Source organism: Schistocerca gregaria, chromosome 2 (genome assembly GCF_023897955.1).
Source record: "Schistocerca gregaria isolate iqSchGreg1 chromosome 2, iqSchGreg1.2, whole genome shotgun sequence".
NCBI lineage: Eukaryota > Metazoa > Arthropoda > Insecta > Orthoptera > Acrididae > Schistocerca > Schistocerca gregaria.
This window is the reverse complement of record NC_064921.1, coordinates 403,445,050-403,467,292: the sequence shown is the minus strand read 5'-3', so window position 1 is coordinate 403,467,292 and position 22,243 is coordinate 403,445,050. Positions and strand designations below refer to the sequence as shown.

Sequence of the window (22,243 nt, the reverse complement as noted above, 5' to 3'; positions counted from 1 at the left end):
GAGTATCTCTTAGCGGTAAGTGCAGGAGAAAGGAATATTGCCAAATTTTAGTGCCTGCAGTCTGTTTTACTGTGAAGGTGTGATAATGTTCATTACTTAAAAAACATCTGAACAACTCCTAACCATCTGTAAGCACATTCACATCCCTCCAGTCCACTGAGGTTGACAATTGGAGTCTTCTGTTCCTTAATGCATTCAGTTCTTAGCAAAAAAATTCGATGATTTTGGCATTGTCTAATTATTATTGTTCACTGCATTCTATTATAGCTTGTTCTCACTGCTATTGTCTCCCATTGAGACTATCGTGTAAATGGTCAGCAAGCTCCCATATTTTTCAGAGAGATGGTGTACTATTATTGTCTCATTCCATATCACAGCACTATTGCACAATTATGAACCAAATAACATGTAAATAACTAATTTAACTTACTCATATAGCAATTAGATTAAGAATTTTATCATTGAATGACTATTTACACAATTTTTTCCAGGGCTTGAGAGAGAGAGAGAGAGAGAGAGAGAGAGAGAGAGAGAGAGAAAACACCACAGTTACCTGAAACAGTGAACTGCTCATTGCAAATTCACTTAATTTATTAAAAATGTATTAATGTGTAATATTTTACAAGGACACTGCAGGAAGCAATACCAAAACACAACTAAGACAATACAGTGAAGTAAACTATGATTTAACACTTAGAAACAGGTTAGTACTCAGCAAAATTACTATTTTATTTACTAACACCAAAGGCTGCATACAAGCAAGCAAAATTACACATACACAAGAAAAGAAATTATCAATATTAATACTAATGTTTACACAATATATCAGTATACTTCCAATTAAGAAATCAGTTACAATGGAACTTTTTCACTGAATAAAACTAAAAACTTCTCCAATAACTCAGGAAAAAGAGTAGTGTTGTTTTCCAAAATTTTCCAAGAAGATTCCTAAGCTGTCCATTTCAGACAGCGAGTGTCAAGATGTGTACCTAAACATCGAATACTGCAATATCTTGCGCCACATGGAATACAGGTATAATTGCTGGGAAATCCACACACAGCACAAAAGTGTCTTTCTGGGAACCTTGATGGTGGTGCCTGAGCCGACATATAATTTGGTGGTTGTGGGTTAATATTTCGATCTTCCTCAACCAACTGGGCAAATGTTTTGCGAAACCTGTAAAACAAAAGACAAATATATGATAAACGAAGTTGTTCGGTAAAAGTTAACCCTGTTTTGTTTATTTGTAGTTGGGTAACAACTTTGTAACCCAGCTGCATTTCAACAAAACAATTGTGAACATATCACAAGCTGACACTGGGACACCTCATTACAAGAGACTTAAGTAGCATGATGTGGATGAAATCAATGAAGCTTCAGTGACATGAAATGCTATTGGTGTAAACAATTCAGATATGCTGAAGCTGTATTGTGCTGAACATTCAGTTACAACTAAACATTTATGCCAGACTGCCCATCAGCTGCAGCTTCAGCTTCAAACTATCTTTCCTTCAATCATATACATTATGTGATCAAAAATATGAGGACACCTCAAAATGATACATTTTCCATATTATGCGCATTATGCTACCACCTAATGCCAGATACTTCCTAATAGGTGACCTCAGTAGTCATTAGACATCATGAGAGAACAGAGTGGGGCACTCCGCGGAACTCAAGGACATCGAACGTGGTAAGACGATTGGGTTTCACTTGTGTCATCCATCAGTAAGCGAGATTTCCACACTCCCAAACATCCTTAGGTTCACTGTTTCCAATGTGATAGTAAAGTGGAAACGTGAAGGGACATGTACAGTTCAACCTCGCCTGTTGACTGACAGAGGCTGCTGGCAGTTGAGGAGGGTCACCATGTATAATAGGCAGATGTCTACCAGACCATCACACAGGAATTCTAAACTGCATCAGGATCCACTGCAAGTACTGTGACAATCAGGCGGAAGATGAGGAAACTTGGATTTCCTGGTCAAGCAGCTGCTCATAAGCCACACATCACATTGTTAAATATCAACGCCTCGCTTGGTGTAAGGAGCATAAACAATGGAAGATTGAACAGTGAAAAAATGTTGTGTGGAGTGACGAATCACGGAACACAAAATGTGGCAATCTGATGGCAGGGTGTATGTATGGCAGATGCCCGGTGAACATCATCTGCCAGCATGTGTAGTGTTAACAGTAAAATTCGGCAGCGGTGGTGTCATGGTGTGGTCATATTTTTCATGCAGAGGGCTTGCACCCCTTGTTGTTTTGCGTGGCACTATCACAGCACAGGCCTACACTGATGTTTTAAGCACTTTCTTGCTTCCCACTATTGAACAGTAATTCAGGGATGATGAATGCATCTTTCAACACGGTCAAGCACCTGTTCATAATGCAAGGTGTGTGGCGGAGTGGTTACATGACAGTAACATCCCTTTGTAATGGACTGGCCTGCACGGAGTCCTGACCTGAATTCTATAGAATGTCTTTGGGATGTTTTGGAACACCGACATTGTGCCAGGCCTCACCAACCTACATCGATACCTCTCCTCAGTGCAGCACTCTGTGAAGAATGGGCTACCATTCCCCAAGAAACCTTCAAACACCTGATTTAACGTATGCCTGTGAGAGTGGAAGCTGTCATCAAGGCTAAGGGTGGGCGAACATCATACTGAATTTCAGCATTACCGACAGAGGTCGCCAGTTGTAAGTTATTTTAAGCCAGGTGTCCGGATTATTTTGATCACTTAGTGTATTAACTACAGTTAATTTTCCACTACCTTTTTTGTTATAGAGCCCTGAAACATATTCCAAATTGATCTTTTTCAATTACCATAAAACTTTGTGGTACTCTTACCCTGTTATTTCTTTTTCTGTGTGCTTCTATTGAAGTTTCAATTAAGATGCTACAGCTACAGCCAAGACTAGTACACAATTCGAAATCAGAAGATGATCACAGGCAAAGCAGTGACACTGAGATGAGACCTGCCCCCCCCCCCCCCCCCCAACACTCATCTCTCTCTCTCTCTCTCTCTCTCTCTCTCTCTCTCTCTATCTATCTATCTATCTATCTATCTATCTATCTATCTATCATATATAAGTTACCTTAGCTTGTAATATTCAGCACTTTTGGTCTTCTTTCTTCTTCCACCACGAGATTCGAGAGTTTCTTGAAATTTTGGGACTTTTTTGCTCATCACTGCAAAATTAGTAATTGGGAAACATTGATTCAATTATAAACGTTCAGTATACTGATATTTTGGTGGAAATATAACACCGTAATATGATTATGTGCATGAATTCTATGCATTTAAATAACAGTTTTCTAAATCATCCCATTGCAAAACATAATACAAAGCTTTCAGTCCATCATATAATCAAAGTAAGAAGGTCAACCTCAAGTTTTGAAGCTGCCTCAAGTAAATATCTAAAGAAAACTAACTATCTGGAAGAACATGTTAATGAGACACACCATATGAAAACACTGATAATAAGATTGAAAACTGAAGCACACAAAAATTTCACAAGCTACTTGATATTATGATGTCCAGCCTGAGAACAATATACTCAGGAGAGAGCTGCTTCTCAGATGCTTGCACAGAAGGTTGGTGGACCAGAATATATTTTACCCTTTTAAAATGCTACTCGAAAATTGTAATGTGATCTCAATTTGAAGAAGAGGTTACAATAATAAGACCAAAGCTGAAATCATTAATTATTTAACACTGGAATTATTAATATTTAAAACTGATCCACAAACACACCTGACACTCTGAGGATGTCCACATCAAAAGTGGTATCAGTGACCATGAGGCAGTTATATTAAGAAAGAATACCTAAACACAGAGGGCAACTAAAACAAGAAGAAAGGTGTAAGTGTTCAGCAAACTAAACAGAGAAACAATAGTGTCATACCTCAAAGAGCAAATTGAAAAAAGCTCAGGACACGAGATGTAGAGGAAATGTGGCCCAAGTTTAAAAGAATAATTGACCAGGCACTGGATAGATATGAACCCAGTAGGACAGTTCATAATGAGAGAGAGCCTCCATGGTACACAGTCACTATAAAGGAACTTCCAAAGAGACTACTACATAATAAGTATGAAACATGATTGGCAGTCAAGAGAACAATGCATGAAGCCTTCAATGACTACCATAGCAGAATTCCTTCGTAAAGGAATATTTGAAAATATACTTCTCATACCACTGAAAAAAATGAGTGGCATATACATTAGTGTCAGTGGCATTGAGAAAGAGCTCAAGTCATTAAAAGTGAACAAAGTTCCATGGTCCAAAGGATTCTATACTTAATTCACAGCTGAGTTAGCACTTCTGTTAACTGTAATTTATCACAGATCCCTTGAATAAAAAAAACTGGGCCCAATAGTTGGAAGACAGCACAGGTCACACCTGTCGACAAGAGGGTAGCAGAAGTGTTCCACAAAACTACCTTAATGTCCAATATCTTTGATATTCATTTGTTACAGGATCTTAGAACATATTCTGAGTTCAAACATATTGAGGTACCTCAAACAGAATGACCTCCTCCATGCCAACCAACATGGATTTTGAAAACATAGATCATTCAAAACCCTACATGCACTTTTCTCACATGACATCCTGAAAACCATGGATCAAGGCAGTCAGGTATATGCAGTATTTCTCATTTTCCAAAAAGCATTTGTCTCAGTATCACAACTACACTTATTACCTAAAGTATTATCATATGGAGTATGGGGCTAAATATGTACTAGACTGAGTATTTAGATTGAGAATTTCTTGGCATGGAGGACGCAGCTTGTTAACTTGACTGAAGATCACAGATGTAGAAGTAACTTCGACTGTATGCCAGTGAAATTTGATGGGTCCCTTACTAATCATGTTGTATATTAATGATTTTGTGGACCATATTAACAGTAACCTCAGAATTTTCACAGGTGATGCAGTTATCCACAATGAAGTTCCATCTGAACACAGCTGTACAAATATTGTCAGGCAATGAAAAACTTTAAAAGTAGTGCAATGATTGGCAGCTTGCTTTAAATGTTAAAAAATGTAAAATTTTGCACTTCACAAAACGAAAAAACATAGTATCCTATGGATATAATACTAGTGAGCCACAGTTGGAATCTGTGAATTCATGCAAATACTTGGGTGTAACATATACAATGGAAACTCCCCATTGCAACCCCCTCATATTTAGTGGTAAGATTGCCCAGTGGGCAGTCCATTAAAAAATGAACACAGGTCGAGCATGAAAACAGGAAGGTATACAAAATTGTGAAAAAAGAATCAAGATAGAAATAGTGAACAGTCCAAGCTCAAGATGTGCAACAATGAGCGAATTTGAATAGCCACAGTGTCGTGGTTATGTTGTCGCGGTGTTGGATTGCAAAGGAGGAGATCCATGTTCAAATCTCCAGATTTGTGTCTGTGCTATGGTGTAACATGAGTTTGCTACAGCGAGGTGTAAGGAAGGGACCTCGAGATGTGTGTACCACCTATCTGTTCTACACAAGTACCGCATGTTATGATTCTTGTATTCCATTTTGGAAGTTCTGATTCTTGACTTCCTAAATATTTCACACCCATTTATTTGTTGTTTCCATTTCTGTTAGAGGTCTATGTGACATCTCATCTGCTCTCACTATTCACCACATTTACTTGCGACAGTAATATATTCTTATCACATTACCCATATTCTATAACCAAAGTATAGTATGACAACTACCAAGACTACAGGTGGAGAACAGACATGTCAATGACCAAATGGAAGTTTAATAATTTTGCAGAGGAAAAGGGGGCGGGGGGATTTAACACAGGTGTTCAGCTTTGCAGCCCAACACTATGACCATATAACCACAATGCCATGGTTTTTGCATTTCACTCAGTGTTGTACATCTTGAGCTTGGACCGTTCACTGTTTCTACATTGCTTCCTGTTTTCATGCTTGGTCTGTGTTCAGTTTTTGATGGGCTATCCACTAGGTCATTTTACCACTGAATCTGAGAGGGGCGCAATGGGATGTTTCCATTGTCAGTAGGGACATGAAGTGGAATGATCACTTAGGCTCAGTTGTGGGTAAAGCAGGTAGGAGAATTTGGTTTATGAGTAGAATATTAGGGAAATGTGATCAGTCTACAAAACAAATTGCTTACAATTCAATCACGCAACTCATCATAGAACACTGCTCAACTGTTTGGGACTCATGCCAAATACAACTAGCAGGGAGTATTGAACGCACACAGAGAAAGGCAGCACAAATGGCGACAGTTTTGTTTGACCAAAGGGAGACTGGCATGAGATGTTGAAGGAATTGAAGTGACAGTTTCTCGAAGATAAGATGGAAATTATCCCACGAAAGTCTACCAACAAAGGTTCACAAACCAGTTTTAAATGATGAATCTATGAATATACCACAACACTCTACATATATGTCCCATAGGGATGGAGAGGATATGGTTAGATTAATTACAGCACACACAAAGGCATCTAAACAATCATTCTTCCCACACTCCATGTGCAAATTGAACAGAAAAAAGCCTGAATAGCTGTTACAGCAGGGCACTTCATAAATGGTTCACAGGGTATAGATGATGAAGTGTAGGTCAGATGCATTTGCAGTGGGGATATGCATTAAATTCAATCACAAGTGTGTTTAAACAGTAAGAATAAATGCAGCCAAATAATCATCTCTCTGATGAAAATTTGTCACCACTTTCATAAAGTTAGGACACAAATTCTTAAAATTATATCATAATATAAACATGCATTAATTCTCCTAAATGATAGAGCAGAAGAAATATTAGCAGTGAAACATGGTAATGTCATTAAAAGCTTTATGCAATTAAATGTTGAATACAACTGAGTATCTTATCTTGTGTACAAGTTATCCATGTAAATTGCTAGCTGATTATGAAATACTAACACTAAAAAATCCACAATATGTTAGCATTCTTTAATTCACATATTAGGGGAATTTTGTAATAAATGCTTCACTACATAAATAATGCACTTTCCCATATTATCTATTGACGCGGAGAAGATACCATGAGAACAGAATATCTATAACCCAGTTGCAGAAATGAAAGGTGGTTGTTTTTTCTCTCCACTGAAATATGCTCTCAAAACACAGTGGTTGCACAGGGATTGTTTCTAATAACCAAATATTAGCTAAACTCAAACAATGGAAAAATCCCTGATGGAATGTAACAATATTAAAAAAGGGAAGTTGCCACTCACCATATAGTGGAGGTGCTGAGTCACTGATAGGCACAACAAAAAGACTGTTACAAATAAAACTTTCAGCCTTCCAGTAAGGCCTTTTGTCAAAAAAAGGTGACACACACACGCCATGCCCGAGGGAGCACTAGACCCTACAGCAGGAGGCTAATCATGATAATTTGTATCTAGGTCAGGGTACTACTGTAACTCTGTCAAAAATATATAGAGGGAAATCCTCAATTTACATGTTAGGCATGTTTTAACAGGGTGAAGCACAGGCTTCCTTGAGCTGCTTAAGTTATTATACTGTAACATAGAAGAAGGTGTAAGTAGAAGAATGATGAGCGCTAAGTCTATTAACAAAGGTTTATACAGCACTTGCACATACAAGAGCGTGGAGCCAACTGCCTCCAGCCAGAACACATACAGTATATATACAGTTACGGAACATTCCAGTACAATGATTCTCGACATTGATGGATACTTCTAGAATGTACTCGAACAAAATATAGAAATTAAAACTGTACAGTCCAGCTGGTGGATACTTCTAGAATGTACTTGAACGATATATAGAAATTAAAACTGTACAGTCTAGCTGAGTTTTAAACTCACAACCCTTTTTGCAACAGTTTAGTATCATAACCACTATACCACGAAGCTACTCAGCTTCTTCTGCGACATTGCTCCCTCCTTAAGAGAACAGCGTCTCGGTGTTACATCCTCCTAGTCCGTGAATGAGTCATCGGTCCTGCATACTCCAACTCCCGATGACTGATTCTCGCCCTGGCAGTGATCTTCTTATAACTCCTTTTGCTGCTATGCTCTTCATCAACTTTCTGCTGTGTAGCATGTCTCGGCTCTTGTAAGTGTCCTAGAACCATAGGCTATAACTTTCTCTTTTCCATCCGAAATCTGCACTAGAACAGCATCGATCCCATAGCCACTGTTGTTGAGCACCACCCCAGATAAATTTAGCATTGACTTTAGCAACTCTTGGAGTTGCCTCGCTTTTATACAAAAGTCTTTGATAAAACAACGGTAATAAGAACACCATCTGAGGAAGCTTCTCACATCTATAATACTTCTAGGAATAGGAAATTCTGTTATAGCTCCCACCTTTTCTGGGTCAGGCCGCACACCTTCGTTTGACACAAGGTGCCCAAGTACTCTGCTCCAAAGAGACACTTTCTTGGATTAAGTTTCAGTCCGTCTTGTTGGAGACACTTAAGAATGGCCCTCAGTCTTTTTATGTGATCATAAAATGTCTATGAGAACACTATAATGTCATCTAAATAACAAAGACACATCATCCACTTCAGGTGCCTTAGAAGTTTACCCATGATTCATTCAAAAGTTGCTGGTGCATTACACAAACCAAACGGCATTACCTTCAACTCATACAGGCCCTCAGGGGTGATGAATGCAGCTTTCTCACGATAAGCCTCATCTACTTCGATTTGCCAGTATCCCAAGTACATTTCCATGGTTGAGAAAAACTTAGCCCTCTTAAGACAATCTAGTGTATTGTCAATTCGTGGAAGAGAATAAACGTCCTTTTTAGTTATCTTGTTAAGCTTCCTGTAATCAACACAAAAGCACCAACTGCCATCTTTCTTCCTGACAAGAACCACTGGTGATGACCACGGGCTCTGCGAAGGCTGAATGATGTCATTCTTCATCATTTTCTCTACCTCATCGCGAATTATTAGACATTCCGTTGCTGACACACAGTATGCTCTCTGGCTTATTGGTTGATGGTCTCCAGTGCTAATTCGGTGCTTCACTGTCGATTTGTCTAATTTGCTCTTCACCTGTTGATTGAAGCATTCAGAGAACTCTTTAAGAATGGTAAGTAGCTTCTTCTGTTGTTCCTTAGTGAGATCTGGTGATAGTCGAGCTAGAAGATCTCGTCTCATAGTGGTAGTGCCAATTTCGCCCACAGACTCGGCATGGGAGATTTCTATGACGCTCAGCTGTTCTTCAATTAACGGCTCAGTGTTTGCTACGCACACACATCTTGGAAGGACTTGCAGTTCTCAGTAAACAGTTAACTATCCACAATTCACTGCATCCGTTCTGAAATGAGATCACAGAGGCTGGGATGACCAAGTTATTCTTCAGTGGTATGCCTCTCTTACATTCCACTACAAGATCCATGGTTTGATGCATCACATGACACATGATAGCTACCTCTCTAGCACTGACTGTGGGACTGATCACTTCATTCAGCACACACAGTCTCCAAACACTCAGATGCGCATCTTCCTGTCCACAGTATTTCAACTCGTCTAACATAATCTTTGAGAGACCACCACCTATAATTGCTTGAGAAGCTTTCAAAAAGTCCCATCCAAGAATGACGTCATGACTACACTCTTGTAAGACAATGAATTCTAAGGGTTGTGTTTGGCCACTTATACCCACACGAATGACATCTTCCTGTAAGTTTTATATATATCGCATTAGCCAACTTAAGCAGAGATGTTTTGTTGTCGTCAAATACGGTTTTCTGCAACTGGCAATGGTACTTCTCCGAAATGGGTGAGTATGATGCTCCAGAGTCCCCAAGAGCTTGGGCTGGTCGACCAACCATGGGGATATTGACGTAGTTTCCAATCATTTTTGTAGTGATCGACGGCAGAGGATTTTTCTCTTTGGCGGCCTCACCTACAAGGAAGGTCGTACCCGGGTTGCGGCGGCTAGGTGATTGGCTGGAGCTTCTAAACCATGATGGAGACCTTGATCAGCGTGTTGGGGACCATAGTCTCAAGTGGCTAGCTTGTGGCGATGGTGACCTATGTCGTCCTGCACCCACATCATCTTGTTCATCTTCATTGTCCTGGAGTTGGTGCCCAAACAGGTTTCTCATACGTCATTGTAGGAACGTAGCTTCACCTGGGTCTCGACTTTTTTACCGTGTTAAAGGGAAATGAAGGACGAGAGATTGGGTTCAATGTATGTTCCACTTTCTCCCTTATGACCTCTTGAAGTGTCTCAGTTTTTTGCTCGCGGTGCAATCCAAGTGCCTTCTGAACTTCCTCTCTCACTGTCTGATGAAGAACACTTGTGAAATCAGTTTCTTCCACCATCACAGACATCGATACGACATTTGGAAGCCGTTCACACTTCTTGCGTGTAATTCTTTTTTGATGCATTGTCTGGATATACTGGCACCATTTTATGAAGTCGTCTGCTGTCGAAACCTCCTTCAGGAGTAGGGCTTGATACAAGTCCTCAGCAACACCTTTCATGAGGTGTGCAACCTGATCTTCCTCCTTCATTCGAGGCTCCACTATTTTACACAGCTCCAAGATGTCTTGAATGTACAAGGGTAATCCCAAAAGTAAGTTTTCCTATTTCTTTATAAGTACATAGACCTGGTTATTTCTACAATGGTTTGCATCAGTTTACAGCTTGAACATTCAGCTATTTGCGACATAATCACCATTTCAGTCGACATATTTTTGTAGACGCCGTGGCAGTTCTTGTATGCCCATGAAATACCACCTTTCCGCCAAAATTCAGAAAGTTATGAACCTCTTCTTTCACCTCGTCATCGGAGCTAAATTGCTTTCCAGCCAAATGTTCTTTTAACCTAGGGAACAGATGATAGACACTGGGTGTCAAGTCAGGACTATAGGGTGGGTGGGTGGTTATGTTCCACTGAAACTGTTGCAGGAGAGCAACGGTTTGTCGAGCAATGTGTGGGTGAGTGTTGTCATGGAGAATGTGTACGCCCTTGCTCAACATTCCTCTTCTCCAGTTCTGAATTGCCCGTTTGAGTTTTTTTCAGAGTCTCACATTACCTGTAAATGTTAATTGTGGTCCTAGTGATTCAGCTCCAATGACGAGGTGAAAGAAGAGGTTCATAACTTTCTAAAAAGCATGGTGGCAAACTGGTATGACATGGGCATACAAAAATTGCCACAGCGTTTACAAAAATGCATCAACAGAAATGGTGATTAAGTCAAATAATAGCAAAATGTTCAAGCTGTAAACTGATGTAAACCATTGTAGAAATAAACAGGTCTATGTACTTATAAAAAAATAGGAGACCTTACTTTTGGGGTTACCCTCACAGGATGCTGTTGTTTCTCCTGGACGCTGCGCTCTACACTTTAGTTTATCTTCCGCCTTGCAATTCTGTCGTTGTGTGTCGCCGAAATACCTGCGCTGTTAAGCATGGAATACTTACCAGCTTGTGAACTTCTCCTTGTTGTTCTAAAACCATTGCTTGGCAGTGCCCTCCAAGTAGAAAAAGACGTTAGCCAAACACATGGTGTCATCCCATTTGTTGAATTTGGCTATACATTCATATACCTTCAGCCACTTGTTTGGATCTTGGCCATCATCACCAGAGAACCCGGGAGAATGTCTCATGTGGTGGCACACAGTTGCTGTTATCGCAACGTCATCTTCTTCTCTGTCTCCGGTAGATTGCAATCTGTTGAATATGGATCGAACTCGGGTTTCTTGCCAAGTAAACAGTGGCTCTGTCGTGGCCTGATGGAAGCCACTGTTTTGTCGATAATGTGCGGTATCAGAAGTTCCAATACCCAGCACCTCCACCAGAATAATGTCATGTAGAGGAAGGCGTAAGTAGATGAATGACGAACACTAACTTCACTTAATGACTGTTCATTCATTCAGCACTTGTACATACAAGAGCGCGGAGCGAACTGCCTCCAGCCACAACACTTACGGTATATATAAGTCTACAGAACATTCCAGTACAATGATTCTTGCCATTTGTGGATACTACTAGAATGTACTCGAACCGAATACAGACGTTAAAATGTTTCAGTTCAGGTGAGTTTTGAACTCACGAGCCTCCATGCAACAGTTTAGTATCATAACCATTACACTACAGTGACTACACTATTCGGCTTCTTCTGCGACAATATTAACACCATCATTTCTGATTCCAAAATGAAATGGGCATGAATTATTTGGAGCAGACCGCCAATGAAAAAATTCAGGTCTATTTAGCCTTGGCAACTGATACAACCATGGAGCAGAAACTGAAAGTGAATTACAGTGATTGGGTGTAGAACTACATGAAAGCAAAACATGAGTCATTCAAATTTAAATGTTTCCCTTCTTTAATGCTCCTTCTCATCCTCACTATATGTTCCCTAAAATCCACAGACGTTACCATCATGGATGCCCACAGTAACAGGTTAATATGCTCCTATGGGAAGAACCTTGGCTCTTGTTGAACTACACCTCCAACCCACTGTCTATAGCCTAACATTCCGTATCAGAAACGAACCACTTCGTTCACCATCTCCCAATCATATTAACTTCATTGTCACCCTACTTATCAGTAGAACACTACCTCCACTTATGTTCTTACTGACTCCAAACCCACCATCTCCTGACTTATACAACTGACAAACTGCATCCTTACTCAAAACTGCCTTTCCTTTGAGGGGAAGAAACACAAACCACAACACACAGAACAGCCAAGGGCACCCGCATGGCAACCTCATAAGTCAATCTGTTTATGGGTCATCTGTAGAAACCTTCTTAGATGCCCGAGATTTTGGCACACCTGAAAGGAAACTTTACCAAATGTAACGTACCTCTCACAAACCTGATAAGACAAAGGTTCAGTGAGAGAATTAACTGTTATGGGTTCTAATGGTGGTCCAGGTTCATCAATCATATCTTCTTGATCCGGATCCAGGCTAAGGAGGCACTATCCTCCACCCTTTGCAAGCTTGACACCTTCTCTCTCAGCTACTTTACCTGGTCCTCCTCAGCCCAGCGTGTCACTTTCCTGGATATTGACCACCACTACTACGATGGCGCCATAAAAACCTCTGACTATATCACACCCACCAACATCTACAGTACCTGTATTTTCACAACTACCCTTCCTGGCACATTGAAAAGGCTCCCACAGTCTGGCAACCCAATACGCTGAAAGTCTTCACAGATTAACACTATCCTCCAAACCTAATCTGCAAATAGATTTACCATGCCATATTTACACCTGTCTCTAATACTCTGACCAGTCCATGAGTCAGCTGTAAAGTAACACCCCACTTCCCATTATCCACTGTCACACCAGACTGGAATAACTGCCTGAAAACGAGGAACACCCTACTCCCTCTCCTAAAGTGTGATTTCACAACCCACCTCCACCTAATTTACAGAATATCATGGTCCATCCTTACGCAACACCCACTCCTAACCTCTTGCAACACAGATGCAAGACATGCCCTGCCAATACATATCTTATACCACACTCGTAAAGCATTCGTACGAGGTCTGTTCAAAAAATTCCGGAACTTTGTCCACAAAATTTTTCTACACTTGCCTTTTACTTATTGTGCATGGTCTCTGAAACACTCTCCTCCACAACTGACATGCTGCTCCCAACACTGTGTTCACTTCTGCAAGCAGTCTTAGTACACCTCTTGCTGGATTGCACGAAGTGGTGTCTGATAATTTTCTTTTATCTCGTCTATTGTTGCACATCTTCATTCTTACAACAGGATTTTCAACTTTGGAAATGAAAAAAGTCCACACAGGCCAGGTCTGGAGAGTACAAGGATGAGACACCACAGCGATTTCATTTTTTGTGCAACAGTCACACATTGACAGGGATGAACATGCGGGTGTGTTAACGTAATGCAACGACCATAAACTGTCTCACCACATTTCAGGCTATTTTCCTCTCACATTTTCTTGCAGGCGTCCCAACACATCCCGACAGTACCACTGATTAACAGTTTGTCCCTGTGGCATGAATTCATGATGAGTTAATTATTCAAAGTCAAAGAAAGCTACCAGCAAGGTCTTGACATTTGACCTGACCTGATGAGCTTTCTTTGGTCTTGGAGAACTTTTCCGATCCACTGCAAAGACTGAATCATGGCCTCAACATCAAAACCGTAGACATATGTCTCATGACCAGTTACGATTCTCTTAAGGAACATCCTGCTCTCATCTGTGGGATCTGAGAGCTCTTCACAGATTGTGAGGCAAAAGTGTTTCTGGTCTTGATTCATGAGCCATAGGGTGAACTTGGCAGCAACACGATTCAATCCTAGATGCAGTGTCAGGATTTCAAGACATGATCCAACTGAAATATTACATTCTTCTGCAATCTCTTCATCTTTAACTTATGCCTGGCCATTTTTAAGCCTTGTGAACCATTTGTAACACCAAGTATGGCTTAAGCTCTATCACCATAGGCTTTCTGCATCATTTGGTGTGCCTCTGTGAACGTTTTCTTGAGTTTCACGTAAAATGTAATGCAAACACACTGCTCCTCTAACTCTGCCACCTCAAAATTCACACACTGTGCAACACAATGTACTACTGAGTACAGCACTGAACAATAACTAACATATATACAATATTGAAAGTTCCAGCACTTTAAACACCAACATGTGCAGGGATGCCAACTGCATTTCACTCCAGCACACCATTGGCACGAAATTACAAATGGTCCATAATTTTTTGAACAGACCTCATATGACGTCAGTTGTATCTCCTGCCCAGCCTTTTATGTGGGTACTGCCAAATAGCTGTTCACCTGAAGGAATGGTCACTGCCAAACTATGGGCAAGAGTAGAGTTGAGCACCCAACTTCAGAACTCACTGCTAAGCACAGCGTGTTTGATTTCAATGGCTGTTTCACAACCACCAGCTTTTCTGAAATACGCATATGGGGATTGTTCTTACAATACATCCTTCAATCCCGCAAGCCTTCTGACCTCAATTTCAGCTAGCCCTTGTTCCTCATCCACCACCACCCCTGTCCCCATGTCTCTTCACTCATTCTATGCTCACACCCTCCTCTCTACAGTCTCCCTCTTCCAGTTCTACCTTCCTCTCCCACACCACTCCTCCCCATTATTGTGAACAGCAACGCAACTCCCTCCACTTGTGTCAGAGCAAGCTCACTGCTGTCACATTCCTATCCTGTTTACTTGTTACCTCTGACTCCCAGTTGGCTCTAATACCATTCCTTCCAACTCTCCCTCCTGCTTCACACCTCATTCCTCCCATCATGCACTCCACCTGATACAACCCTCGTCCCAGACAAATTGCAATACTAGTACAATGTATTGGCCAGGAAAATGTAGCCACGCAAGTATATGTGCATATTCTGTTAGCTCTGAGTGACTCCTCCAAAAATTAGCGACACTTTTAGTATCATTTATGTGCCCTCCAGCCACTTAAGATACATGATCAGAAGAATATTGTGCTTGTTTATGTAAAAATTTGACATGGCAAGATTCGTTTCCAGATCATCTACGCATCCCTCAGCCCCAAACTATCTCAAGAAAATTATTCCACTAACTATCCTCACAGCAAGGTGGCACTGGTTTCAAAACAAATTAACCCTACATACTGTATGTCATGCATGAGGTGAAAGATGACATGATCAACACTACACCTGTTCTTGAGAAACAGTGATTTTTTTTAAAAACTATTCCACAGTTTCAATAAAGAAATGTAAATTACAAGCAACTGAAATACATATACAATTGAATCAAAAGAGATAAATAAAAAAATTGCATTTTCATACACACTCTGCAAGCAAAAATACACTTACCAAGGTCAGCATGTGGATCTTCATGGAAATTATCTTGTTCAAGAGCTTCAAGGGCTTTTCTGGCCCTCCTGTGACGTGCAGCTTCATCTAGTACCCTTTTCTGATTGGCATCTTTCAGCCGTCCTGATTCTCTTGCAGATGCCATGGTGAAATGTAATGAAAGCAATCACAATTGTTCAATTCTTACAACCCTCTGTCAGCCAAGGGGAAACTTATCTGGTCCATTAGATCATCAACACGAGCTTGAAGAACCTCAACAATATCAGCCGATATAAAAAGATGTGTTTCATCCAAATCCTGGATAATAAACTTCTTCCCTAATGCCAGTGTTTCATCAAGATGCAAAAGGAACTGCTTCATTGCCTGGTCACTGCAAATAAATGTGGAACTGAGATTTTTTCCAACAAATTTAAACTCAACTTCAATTTTTCTCAACATCTCTAGTTACTAGCCATTACAGTGCTTTTGAGTTAACAACATTAAATTATATGAATCATAATAAATGCATCTTGTGAATAGGGGCCACTTGGATGTGAAAAGTAGTTAAGAACATTATTTTTATTAAACTGTAATAAAATAAATGGCTTAACATTATGAAATATCATAGTTCTAACATTAATTAGACTATAAACTAATACACTAGTGTAAAAAGTTTCTGTGAAGATCCTCTTCAATGGAATGCAAGTTGTCTAATGAAGAGTTCTCTGTTTTAAGTCATCTTTTATGATACACTACATTATCGACCAGCAAATTAATATGCTCTGGTCAGTTGAACATGTGTGAAACCTAGTATTTGACTACATTCTGTGCTAATGTGAAACCCTTAATGTTCTGATTACTTGAATATGGTCTTTGTATTATATTTCTCTGAGAAGAGAGAAAAATTAGTAATGATGAATTGTTTCACAATACTAAATTTTTTGGAGTTATTTCTACCAGATGCTCTAAAACCAACATCAGATGCACTTCTTCTAACATGTTTCTAGATTCAGAAAATAATATCCCTCAAAATTGAGCTTCCACAAAAATGATTTTTTAAAGCTCATTAGTAAATGGAAATATGCATCACAAAGAAACTGCTTGATTTTTAAATCTCCTGCAACTGTAATTGTGTGCACTACAACTATGGCTTCATTAATTCTAAGGTGTGGGTTTTCCAATCAAGGTTGTGATCTATCTGTTGCACATCCTAGCTGGGGTGGGGAGGCGGAAAGAGAGCAGGGTAGTGGTGTGGGACAGTAAAGAGCTGTTTGAGGGAGCATATAGGGATGAGGTGGAGAGAGGGTAAGGCACAAGGTGAAGTCAGTATGTTAGACTAAGGGGGGAAGGGGGGGGCGGAGTAAAAACACTGTGGGTGTGCTTGTGGAATAGAAGGTTGGGGAGTGGGAACATGGAAGGGGAGAGGTGGGTGAAGGACAATGACTAACAAAGGTTGAGGCCAGGACGGTTATGGAACTGTTGGATATATTGCACAGGAAGCTCCCACCCACGAAATTAAGATAAGCTGGTGTTGGTAGGAAGGATCGAGGCAACACAGATTGTGAAGCAGTCATTAAAATTAAGCATGTTATGTCGGGCAGTGTGCTCGTGAACTGGATGGTCCTGCTATTTCTTGGTCACAGTTTGTCGATGGCCATTCATGTAGACAGACAGCTTGTTGGTTGCCAGGCCGATGTAGAACAAATCACAGTTGTTCCAGCCTAGCTTGTAGAGTGCGTGACTGACTCCCCAAATCCCTCAACATGCAAGCTAACCTTACATCCGCAGAAAGAACTGCAATCCACCACCTAAAATCTGATCCAGAAATTAGTATCCTACCTGCTGACAAGAGCTTCACCACTGTTGCTTTGAACTGCAAGGATTACCTGGCCGAAGGTCTCCACCAGCTGTCAAAATCATCGACCTACAAAACCTGACACAGTGACCCCATTTCAGAAATCCAGCAGGATCTCCAGTCTCTCCTCACATCCTTAGGCCCATCCCAGAGCCTCTCCCGAGATACCTCTCTCCTCACCCCTACCATTTACCACACTCCTAACTTCTAAATGCTTCCTAAAGTCCATAAACCTAACCACCCAGGATGCCCTATTGTGGCCAGTTACTGTACCCCCACTGAGAAAATCTCTACTCTCATAGACCAACCTACTATTCTATATAAAAGATACTAACCATTTCCTCCACTGACTCTCTGTAGTTCCTGGTCCTCTACCATATGGTGCCCTGCTCATCATTATTGATGCCACCTCCCTTTACACTAACATCCCTAATGCACTTGACCTAACCGCTACTGAACACTAACTTTCCCAGCGCCTTACGAGTTCCAAACCTGTAACCTCCCTTGTCAGCATGATCCACTACATACTCACCTGCAATTATATCTCCTTCAAAGGCATCATCTACAAACAAATCTGGGATATGACAATGGGCACCCGGTTGACACCATCATATGTCAGCCTACTAATGGGCCATCAAGAGGAATTCTTCCTAACCACTCAGAATCCCAAACCCCTCATCTAGTTCACATACACTGACGACATCACCATGTTCTGGATTGAGGGTGAGGACCCTATCCACACTCCAACAGAACTTCATCAATCATCTCCACCATTCACTTCATTTGATCCTCCTCAACCAAACAAGCCACCTTCCTCAATGTTGGCTTCCACCTCAAAGATGGCTACATCAGTACCTCCATTCATATCAAAGCTACCATCCACCAACAATACCTTCACTTTGAAAGCTGTCACCTGCTGCATACCACGAATTCCCTTCCACACAGTCTCGCCACCCTTGGCCGTCGCATCTGTAGTAACAAGCAGTTCCTCTCGAAATATACCAAGTGTCTCACTGGGGCCTTCACACACAATAATTACCCTCCCAACCTTGTACAGAAACAGATCTAACATGCATTATCTCTCCAGTCACCCACAACCTCCCAAAGTCCCACTATCTGGCCACAGAGGAGCATTCCCTTATGACTCAGTACCACCCAGGACTGAAGCAACTGAATCACATTATCTGCCAGGGTTTCAACTATCTCTCTTCATGTCCTTAAATGCCTCATGGCTCAAATCCTTGTAATAGACCTAGATCCAAGACCTGTCCCACACATTCTCCCACCACCACCGACTCCAGTCCAGTGACAGGCATCACCTACCCCATCAAGGGCAAAGCTACCCGTGAAACCAGTCATGTGACATACAAGCTAAGCAGCAACCACTATGCTTTGTTCTACGTGTGCATGACAACCAACAGCTGTCCGTCTGCATGAATGGCCACCAACAAACAGTGGCCAAGGAACAGCTGGACCATCCGGTTGCTGAGCAGGCTCCCCACCACACAGTTTTTCATTTTAATGACTGCTTCACTGCCTGTGCCATCTGGATCCCTCCTACCAACATCAGCTTTTCTGACTTGTGCAATATATCCTATGTTCCCCTAACCCCTGTGGCCTCAACCTTCGTTAGTCCTTGTCCTTCACCCAACTATTCTCTTCCGTGATCCCACTCCCCAGGCTTATATTCCACTTCTAGTCCACAACGGCAACCACAGTCTTTATTTCTCCCCCCCCCCCCCCCCCCGACACACACACACACACACACACACACACACACACACACACACACACACACACACACACACACACACACACACACTCTCTCTCTCTCTCTCTCTCTCTCTCTCTCTCTCTCTCTCTCTCTGTCTAACTCCCTAACTGCACCTAGCTGCCCCACCCTCTCTCCACCTCATCCCCATATACTCCCACAAGCAGTACTTTACCGTGCCCACCCCACCTCAGCCTCCTCCTAATCCCCACCCCCACAACCAGATTCCCTCTCCCATCCTGTGCAGTTGCTCACTGTTCAGCCCCAGTAGCCAGAGAGAGAGAGAGAGAGAGAGAGAGAGAGAGAGAGAGAGAGAGAGAGAGAGTTTTAGAGTTTTACAGAAGAAGGCCTTCTGGCCAACATCTTACATATTTAATAGTCCTCTGTACAGTGAGTAGCAATCTATCCTCTTCATAATCTTTTCATTATTCCATACGAGATTTTCCATTGTTTGAACTGCCTACTGAGCTATTCATTATCACAGTACCGGTATCTATAACCTCAGAGAACTTCAAGAGTATCTCTTCATTGCTTAGTGCTTCCGTATTCCACTTCAATGTGCATTGATTCTCCGTGACTAGTCTCTTCAGCCTATTCTTCACAATTACAATAATAATTGTAAAATGATTTCAGGGCAAATACGTTATTAAGAAACTGTAGTTTTTGCTTCTGTCTTCTTCATAGCACATACTCTTCCCTGGCATGCAAAACTACCAGTCTATAATTAACCCAAATGATCCTACTAAAATAAAGCACTCCACAAGAAGCACACACTATAATGATCCACAAAAATAACATCCTCTGTCAAAAACTTCAATCTCTTAAATTTTTAAAAAATATATTCTGAGGTCCAACTAGTCAAAATGACTGCTAACCAGCATGGATTCTGGAAACATCAGTCATAAAAAACTCGGCTCACACTTTTCCCACATGACATCCCAAAATTCACTCAGCAAGGTGATCTGATGGCTGCAGTATTCCTTGAGTTCTGAAAAGCATTTGACTCAGTAACACACCAATGTTCAAATGGAATTTGTGACTGGACTGGGGATTTCTTAATATACAGTGTGGTAGTACCTCTGTCTCTTCCTGGGCTTAATTAATTGGCCATGGCTCACAGATTACAAGCAACTATGCTTGTAAGGTTAGCTGAAGCAATTGAATGAAGTACAGTCAATAGACTAATGTTGCTCAACAGTTCCTTGGGATGAGTAACTGCGTACAGCCTACAAACCATTTAAACGTGTGTGGCAAAGGGCAGTTTGTGTACCGCAGTCACTTCCCCCTTCCCTGTTCAAGATGTGAACGGTTAGCAGGAAGGACAACTGTTGGTGAGCATTTGTGTGGGTTCAAATCTCTCCACTTTTACAGTTACGGACTTTTCTCATGATGTACATACTATGAAGCAATATATTGGTTGATCCTTCTAGGAACATACACACTCAGAGCTTTAACAGTAAAGCACATTGTGAGCAGAGTATCTCTCTGGCAGTTTCTGCCACTAAGACTAACAGTATTTCAGGAAACATATTTCTCCACTGAGACTGAACTTAATAGCCTCGCACTCTCTTCTTGTTCGGGGAAGTGGCCATTGCAGAACATTTCCTCCCACTCGAGACCAAGAGCCATGCATCAGTAATGTGCACCATGCTGTTTCTCTGTCACCTCCCTCACTCATGTCACAGAGAGTTTAAAAATATGTCTATAAATAACTAACATTGCCTCAATATCACATAACCCACTTTGTCATGATGAATCAAAATATTTGTGTCACTAAAAGGGCACACAGTATGAGTTAAACCTTACTGAAGGCCATCCACATGCCTGCTCTAGTTTACAGAATAGTGCAAATGTTTGCAACATCTATGCTTGTATTGTGGTTGCAACCAATTTGATGAAAGCCTCTGTAGAGCAGATGACAAGCTGTTAGCCAGAAAATATGAATCACTTGCATTATTTCTACATATACTGGTGTGGCTAGATACTGACGTTTATGATCATATTCCTACTGGCCATTTCTATAGTTAGTGTATACCACTTTAATGGCTTACACTAATATTACTAATGATTTATTCTAAAATGTGGAATGTTGTGTTGGTGACAGACTGCTATGAGTTATTCACATTTTGTAGACAACCCTTTATTAATTTATAGTTGGTGTTTCTATGATTGACGTAAATAGCAATTGGCACAGGATCTGTTAAATTACAGAAAATTTTGTTTTTTAACGGTCTGGTCAGAAGTAATTTGTATACAATTGTGAATTTTTGTTCCAGTAAAAGACAAATTACATGTGTTGTGTAGTCTGTCCTTTCTTCAGTTTCTGCTGTAACAGTATATTGGTGTTTCTATTACTGTTATACAGAGCACCTTCTATGGTGAAATAATAATGATGATTTATTGTGGATTATTTAAAAGACCAGCTGCTTCAAACTGTTGCGTACTGGGCAAGCGACTGAGTTGGATGGAACCCTCGCATGCAATGGTGTGTGCAAAGGGTATCACCACATTATTGCCTTTGAGTGTGTGTGTGTGTGTGTGTGTGTGTGTGTGTGTGTGTGTGTGTGTGTGTGTGTGTGTGAATTGTATAGTAAGTAGCAATCCGGTATGTTACTAAGTGTTGGTTCTCATTTTATTGTTTCATCACTAAGATCGAGTAATTGTTTGAGCTTCAGTGGGTTTCCAGATTAGGTTTATCTGGGGGCCACTGGTTTTTGATGTTTTTCACCGGTGAAGTCACCGGGATATCCAGCTGGAGATGAAGTCTGTTGTGGTGTAAGTATAGTGACTTTTTTTCTCTTTTCAACATGTGATGGTTTGTTATTTGCAGTTCATGTTTAG

The 22,243-nt window shown here is 40.9% G+C and overlaps 1 protein-coding gene across 1 annotated transcript; it reads right to left on the bottom strand.

Moving 5' to 3' along the window:
* Positions 1–549: 549 nt before the first annotated feature.
* On the bottom strand, positions 550–16,167 carry LOC126322711 (zinc finger HIT domain-containing protein 1). The gene is made up of 3 exons (XM_049994551.1): positions 15,798–16,167; positions 3,104–3,197; positions 550–1,177 (listed from the first exon to the last, which is right to left on the bottom strand). The coding sequence occupies exons 1-3, from the start codon at positions 15,940–15,942 to the stop codon at positions 949–951; spliced, it is 468 nt and encodes a 155-aa protein (XP_049850508.1). The 5' UTR covers positions 15,943–16,167; the 3' UTR covers positions 550–948.
* Between the last annotated feature and the right edge of the window lie 6,076 nt (positions 16,168–22,243).

What these genes read in the sequence shown, in the direction of transcription:
- LOC126322711 (XM_049994551.1), bottom strand. Translation starts at nt 15,942, where the DNA reads ATGGCATCTGCAAGAGAATCAGGACGGCTGAAAGATGCCAATCAGAAA. An exon ending in AGATCCACATGCTGACCTTG is followed by an intron (nt 3,198 to 15,797) that starts GTAAGTGTATTT and finishes CTAATTTTGCAG; the next exon opens with TGATGAGCAAAAAAGTCCCA. An exon ending in GCTGAATATTACAAGCTAAG is followed by an intron (nt 1,178 to 3,103) that starts GTAACTTATATA and finishes TTTGTTTTACAG; the next exon opens with GTTTCGCAAAACATTTGCCC.